Source organism: Arachis stenosperma, chromosome 3 (genome assembly GCF_014773155.1).
Source record: "Arachis stenosperma cultivar V10309 chromosome 3, arast.V10309.gnm1.PFL2, whole genome shotgun sequence".
Classification (NCBI taxonomy): Eukaryota; Viridiplantae; Streptophyta; class Magnoliopsida; order Fabales; family Fabaceae; genus Arachis; species Arachis stenosperma.
This window is the reverse complement of record NC_080379.1, coordinates 23,355,558-23,363,617: the sequence shown is the minus strand read 5'-3', so window position 1 is coordinate 23,363,617 and position 8,060 is coordinate 23,355,558. Positions and strand designations below refer to the sequence as shown.

The window sequence follows — 8,060 nt, the reverse complement described above, 5'->3', positions numbered from 1 at the left end:
GTAGCATGAATATAAATCGTTATAGGCTACGAAAAAAGAATTGGATATATCTAAAATAACCACGATAATTTTGTACTTATTGAGTATGTCTTATTAGTATAAATTATTAGATATCATTAAATGTAAATTAAAATTATTATAAAAAAATATTGACCACAATAGTATAGAACAAACTAGATATTATTAATACATAAATAAATAAATATTTTTTAATATATAATACTTTAAATAAAAAATATAATTTTTTTATTTTAAAATAATAAATATAAAATATATAAATACAAAAAGTATAATTTTTTTATTTATTAAGATCAACAATTATCATGCAATAAAAATTTTATAATACTAAAAAATTATATTAAAATAATAATTTTAACTATAACAAAAAAATATAAAATAATTAAATTTTATTTTATATTATTTGATAAATAATTTAAATTGTTATATTAAAATTTTATTAAATAATTATTTTATTAAAAATATTATTATATAATATAAATTTTTATTAAAATATTTATAAAAATGTAATTTATTTAAAAGTGTAGCCTCCGACAAAGTGTAAATATTATTATATATATTTAATAGTAAATATTATTATATAAAAATGTAATTACGTTAATAAATATTATTATATGTATTTAATAATAAATTACATCAATAAATATTTTAAGAGTGTAGCTTCCGACAAAAGAAAACAGAAATGAGAATGTTGCAGGAAATTATTTTAAAATATCTTTATTAACGTAATTAGTTAATAAAAATATTATTATATAATATAAAATTTTATTGAAATATTTCTGACAAAAAGAAAGAGGAATGAAAATTTATTAACTAATTACGTTAATAAATATTTTAATAAAAATTTATATTATATAATAAATATTTTTAACAAAGTAATTATTTAATAAAATTTTAATATAACACTCTAAATTATTTATCAAGTAATATAAAATAAAATTTAATTATTTTATATTTTTATATTACAATTAAAAATTTTATTTTAATATAATTTTTTAATATTATAAAAATTTTTATTGCATGATAATTGTTGATCTTAACAAATAAAAAGGATTTCTATTATAAATTATGTTTTATATTTATTATTTAAAAAAATTATATTTTTTATTTAAAGTATTGTATATTAAAAAGTATTTATTTCTTTATGTACTAGTGATGTTTAATAGGTTCTATATTTATTATGATGTATTAATATTCTTTTTTATATTAATTTTTAATTTATATTTAATAAAATTTAATAATTTATAACAATAAAATACATTTAATAAACATAAAATTATTATGCTTATTTTCGACATACTCAAAAGAATTACCATGCTTTTCCTAAATAAGTAGCGAAGTACATCCAATAAACTTAGTTTAATAACAACGTATTCGGTCCTAATAAATTTTATCTTCAATATCGAAAATTTGAATTATGGGATGCTCTCTTGAAAATTTGAACAAATCTTATTAATAAAAAATGTGTAACATAATAATAATAATAATAATAATAATAATAATAATAATAATAATAATAATAATAATAATAATGGCGCTGATAAAAAATTAAGATTTGTTACTCTAATAATATTTTAAATTTTAAACTTTAAACATAGGTTGGCTTCTATAGTCATTTAAAAAAAAAAAAAGAGAGAGAAACGCTAGAAACACAATTATGCGGCTACATAACACCGCATGTGTATTTGTTCATAAGTCTATCAAATCAATTAAAATATTTCGACCCACCACATTTTCCGTGATATGATAAGTATCTTCATTTGTATTTCACAACCACTTATTTTTTTGTCAAGGCTTAAGCCAATCCATGTGCTATGTGCTGTCATTCAGCTATTGGGCCAGATGTAATAAACTCATTATCTAATATTTAATATTTTTTAATAAAATTTTTTTATCCAAATTATTTACTATTTAAATATCTATGAAACATTAACTCATTCTACTTTCCATTATTATTTCTCATAATATATTACCTAACCAAGTTAATTTTTATATTAAAAAATAAAATTTGACGGATCTCACTCTTTATTTTCAATGAATCTCCTTGAATGCATTATTTTTCAATCAAAATTAATGCATACCAAACTATATATGAAAATGAAATGCTCCTTAGTCCTTATGCTAAAGGAGTACAAATGTGTTGCAAAATTGAAAGCAAAAATATCCAATAGAAAGGTAACACTTGCACATTAAATTCTCCACAATAATCCACTACATTACTTGCATTAACCATCAGGGTCAACATCAACTTGATTACACAATCTACACAAGTCTCACTCTCTACATGACCCTCCTCAACAAACTCTCTTATGTACAATACAAAGAAACCTCTTAGCACAACATGCTACAAAGTCAAACTTCATTAGTTACTTTTTCTATGCAAATCTCTCACAAAAGGTCTAACCCTTTAAAAAACAAAGACAAAGGCTCTCCAAGGGGGGTTATAAGTTATAACAAACTACAAATTAAAAGGAAATTAAAGGCGCAATTAATGGTCCAAAACAAGGTCAACTAATCCCCCCATGCATTTTTTGTTCAAGGCATGAAAGGCTAATGCCTAATGCCAGTGAAGTAATTGAAGTCATGATGCTGGACCCTAAGTTGCTTCAACCATGAATCAGCCACGCTGAATAGTGAAACCAGTTTTTCTTGGTCCCTACCATAATGCCCTGAGACCCACAAGTTTCCTTGCATCTTGTACGTGGCTAAACCAAACGGTGGCAGTGTTATGCCTTCCCCTTGCTTTCTCTTTGAGTGGGCTCCCTCTGGATCATCATCAAGGTCCATATCTGTGCATACAACATCATGACAAAAAAAAAATTTCCAATTCAATGCATAATTCTCCTATGCAAAATTTACCCGTAATTACATTTTACTTGACAGCATAAATGATCATCTAAAAGAATGAATGTATTTGGACGAATATTGTAAATGCATCTAGTGGCAAAACCAAAGGGGGACAGCGTGGGCCATGGGACAGAGTTCAATTATATTAAAGTGTTTTTCTCTAATCTTGATACACTATTTTTATACATTAGTTTATTAAAATCAAACATAATAAAATTAATAAAAATATTATATGCACACCAAAATCAGCCACCGTATATTTTTTTAAAAATATATGTATAGTTTAATTTATTTTTACTATATATTTATATTTCAATAATTATTCTACACTAATGACTAATTTTGGTGAATAATGCATCAAAATTAAACTGTTAAAAATATATCCTGATTTTCTATAAAGTTTAGAATATCTTAAACGCAATAAACCCCTTGTTTTGTTAAACGTGACACTTACAATCCATTTTAGAGCTGTGACTAGCAAAATTTGTGGAAAAAGAAGGCAGAATAATTGTGAATAATCATAGGAGTACCTTGAAATGATGAAGAAAGTGTGTGGTAAGTGAGGAAGCATGTAGAAAGATCTTTAATTGTCCTCCCCATGGGGATATGATATATAGGGTACCTGAAAAACCATAGAGAGATTCATCATTGATCTCACAAAGTGGTAAGTACACAAAAAATATGTTGTAAAATCCTTTTTGTAAATTAAAATAATTCATCTCTAAAATTAATTACCATGCAACTGCCATCCAACTTGCTGGTGAAAGATCCACACTTCTTAGTGACATCAACCCTGGGTATCTTTCTGCTAACCCAGTAATCTGAAAAGTGAGCAAAATAAGAAAAGACTTGGTCAACAAAAGAATCTTCTCACTTGATTGTACATTTGTATTAACGGTTAAGGTAGTGGAATTTTTTAGTTGAGATTTTTTCTCCACCGCTCTTCTTTAACAATCACTATAATCCAAAGAACAATGAAAGCAAATACATGAAGCAGAATCAAACCAAACAGCAAGACCTTTGGAAGGAGAACATATGCTCCTAAAGTATATCTAGTAGTGTAGTATATACGGCAAATGAAAATTAAAGGAATAGGAATTTGTGTTGTTCCGTTTTCCACTGAAGAAAAAGATAATGAAGAATAGACCCTATATATGGACAAAAGAAGAGGAAAACGTGCTTTCTAGATTCAGATTGAAAAGTCAAAAGATAAACAGTTTATCTTTAATTGATGCTCTATCATGAAAGGAATTATGTTTTAGATAAAAAATTCTTATTTTTTATTTTCACCAATATTAAGATCCTTAGTGTTTTTATCTGTCAGCATCACTGGGTTCATTCTTAAAAAACTATTATCTGTCACAAGGATAGAGGATTCCAAAATCACAAGTGACTCCACCAAGAAGGAGCTGAAAAGTTCAATAGCTTCTGATCTGATCTTATCATTATATATGAAGAAAAATGAAATATGCTCTAAAAGACTGAACTAAGAAACAGAAAGATGCAAAAAGTGAGAGAAATGACTAAAGAAGAATAAACACAACTAAATTCACCTTATCCATGAGAGGAACTCTTCCATATGGTGCTGATCTTTCAAAATATTGAACATAGAGGTGACCCAACCTATCATTCAAATTCGAGAGGCTATTATCATGTTCAAATCCTCCCTCTTCTGATGAGGTTCCATCCCACCTCCATAGCTTATCACTCTCGCTCTCCTCGCTGTACGAATCGCTGTATGAGTCTCTTGTCTCGCAGTCACCGGATTCAGCTTCTTCCCTGAAATTAACACATTCAATTTTTTTTTATTATTATTATTCATCAGGTTCCCATTTCAGTACTCTACAGTTCAAAGAAAAGATTGATGTTGTCACCAATCATCAAGCATTGAACCATGCACAACATAATTCACCAAATCATACTCCATCAACTCAACTAATTAAGACAAGAAACAAAAACAAAAAACAAAAACAAAATAAAATAAAATAAAATCCATCTCACAAGCATCATGAGAGTTTGACCAAAACAGATATTAACACCAAACAGGTCCATTTGGTCAGAGAACAAAACCAATTTAAATAAAAAAAAATGTCCAGCTAGATCACGAGACAGGGAAGAGAATGCTGGGATTTCTAAATTCTAACAGTAAATGGTAAATAAATTTCCATATTTCCCATTAATCTAAGGTTCTTGTTCAAGTTTTGGCACTTAATTAGTTAATTATGAATTTTGGATTGTCGATCACTTGAAATTTGAAACCAACAAGAACATCAAAGGATATAAATTAAAATGCTAACAAGTGAAGAATTCTGAAACAGATAAGATAAACATGTTGGAAAAACAAATGAAAAAAAAGGGGTTTTGAACATGTGAAAACCAAAGAGGTTGAAACAACTCCAGAAAGACACACAGTCTTTTCAATTTTCATAAGACATGTAGATATATACCTGAAAGTGTTGCTGGTGAAAATCTGAATTGCAGAGAGGTAAGGGACATAGTACTGAACAAGTGTTTCTCCATTGGGAAGCGTTATGGGAACTCCAGCACCATAAGCACTCCATTCATCAAAAGAATTCCATAGATCAGCCAAAGTGAAATACTCCACTGCTTCTCTCTCCCATGGATGCCATAACCTGTTCAACTTCCTTATCTCCGTCTGTGTATCAATCACATCAAAACACACAAACAAATTAGGTCACATCAAAACACACTCAATTCAACATGGAGAAGAAGAAGAAGAAGAGAATTACGTTTGGAAGAAGCTGAGATTGTACAACTGGTGTGGTACACCGGAGGAAAAAGTCAAGGTTAGACTTCTCAGATTGCATTGACTCTTTCTTCTTTTCAAGAATCGTGATATGGTTGGTTATGGAGTTAGAGAAAGAGCATAGACAGAAGATACAGAGTTTTTATTTTTCTTTTTGTTTGATTCAGTTTGTTTTTTGTGTCAGCTACGCGAAAAACAGAGAGAACTCAAATAAAAGGAAAAAAGAAAAAGAGAGAAAGAGTGTTGAAATGAGAATCAACCTGAAAATAAAATAAAATAAAATAAAAGAGAGGGAAAAAAAAAAGAGTGAAAAGGTTTGTAATTTTGGCGCTGTTAACACCAAATTTTTGCCGCAAAAAACTCAATCTCACTGTCTCGGTGTTTTCCTTAAAACTTCAACCTCCCTCTGTTTTCAGAAATAAAAATTTAAAAAAAAAGGAGAGAAAAGAAAAGAAAGAGAGAGGAATTTAGGAAGTGTGAATCTGGCAGCAGTGGATTGTGAATTATGAAGTGGATAGAGTGACTTTACACCTTCCGCTGAAGACTGCTGAAAACGTTACATAAACAATGGCGGATTTAACTCGCTGTTAAATAAAGAAAGCGTTGAAGGAAACTCAAAAGGCTTTTAAGGAAGGACAACACAACACAACACGGTGACGGTGACGGTGACGGTGACGACCCTTTCACCTTGAGACTCAATCAACACACTTAATTACTATTTTTTATTCTTCCTTTTGCTCTGTTTTTACGGTGAGAGAAGGCTGAGACAGTGAGGAAGAAGTGTCGTGAGAATGTGTTGTTGCAAGCAAAAATATCTCGGGAGTATGGAGAAAGAAGAGGAAGAGGAGAAAGTGTGTGGTATTTTCTAGAAACTGCGATTTGAGGGGTTTTTATTTTTTTCCCTGGTGGGTGATTGATACGAAACAAAAACTATGGCATAAGACACAATTACACGAACACAGAAAATGAGAAAATTCGGAATTTATAAGGCTTTTTTTTTTTATGAAATCCAACTATCCAAGTGTCGTGGTCAAACTGTACGGGTGTTCATAGTAGGTAGATACACTGGGTTCAGGATCATTCATTCTAAATTGACTCATAGATCAAACATTAAATTAAATTAAATTAAATTAAAATGTTTTAATACAATGAAAATATCAATTTATATACAGTTTTAATATATTATGAATTTTAAATTTAATACAAGAATAATAATTTTTATAATTATCTATTTTAGTAAATAAAATATTTATTTAATTTATTTAAATAAAACATCCCATAAGTATAAGAAGGTTTTATTCTAATTTTATTATGTAGTAGTTGTTGATACCATGACCAAAGTTATGGTCAAAATAAATAATGTCATATGAAATTCAGAAAAATCTAACAAATATACACGAATTGGTCTGCTAATTACACAAGTCGAATTACTCAACTTATTTGGGGTGCAAGTTTTGCGAATGCTACCCAATTGATTTACATGATAAACAAAGATTTTGTCAAATTCCCACTTCAGATATTTATCTTTAATTCATTTATTATTATGACGTAAGATAACTTTTTAAATATTAAAAAAAACTACTCACTACTATAAGAGGAGAAATTCAGGAGTGATAACTAAGTCTTCACCTTCTTGTATAAACAATTCCACTAAATTCAAATTTTGTTCAATCCCAATTTATTTGAATCTATCTAAAAGCAAAAACTACCATTTGTACCTATGAATTTTGTGAACACTGACAAAAGTACTAATCGAACAAGAAAATTAACATTGTACCCATGAAAGATGGGTTTCGTGTGATAATAGTATCCAAACCGTGATTTTTCGTTGACTTTTTAATAAAATTCTCAAATTACCTTTTTTATCTTATTCCCCAAATTCCAAATTTCTCACTCTTCTTTTCTTCACTCTTCTTTTCTTCACTCTCTCTCTCTCTCTCCAAAACGCTTCAACGCACTCTAACCAAAATTCGGCATTTCGTTTTACATCACTAAATGCGGTTTCAATTTCTTGCTAGAGTTCCCAAAAATGGAAGTGAAACTCACTGAATCGGCGATTACAAAGATGTGCGAGAATTCCAGTTCGGCTGAGGATCTGAAGCCGATTTTGCAAGTAATGGACTTCAAACTTGTGCAGTCGCAACAGAACAATATCGAGAGATTCCGTTTGGTTCTCTCTGATGGCTCCCATTACCAGCAAAGCATGCTCGCTACGCAGAAGAACGATTTTATCAATTCTGTCAAGTTGCAGAGAGGTTCTATCATCGTTCTCAATCAGTACACATGCAGCCTTGTCCAGGGCCGATCGTATGTGTTGTTTCTCCCTTTTTCTCTGTGTGTCTTAGCTATCAATTTTATCTTTTTAGATTTGGAGTCAGCGGAAAGGTGATGTTGTTGCTTTGGATTGAGAAGATTTTATGGGGGTGGT

General features: G+C 29.1%; 1 protein-coding gene across 1 annotated transcript; it reads right to left on the bottom strand.

Annotated features, from left to right (window-relative positions):
* Positions 1-2,189: 2,189 nt before the first annotated feature.
* LOC130969457 (uncharacterized) lies at positions 2,190-6,558 on the bottom strand. Its single transcript, XM_057895188.1, has 6 exons — positions 5,616-6,558; positions 5,313-5,521; positions 4,419-4,644; positions 3,601-3,686; positions 3,396-3,487; positions 2,190-2,807 (listed from the first exon to the last, which is right to left on the bottom strand). Exons 1-6 carry the CDS (start codon positions 5,691-5,693, stop codon positions 2,569-2,571), a joined length of 930 nt encoding a protein of 309 aa, XP_057751171.1. The 5' UTR covers positions 5,694-6,558; the 3' UTR covers positions 2,190-2,568.
* Positions 6,559-8,060: the final 1,502 nt, after the last annotated feature.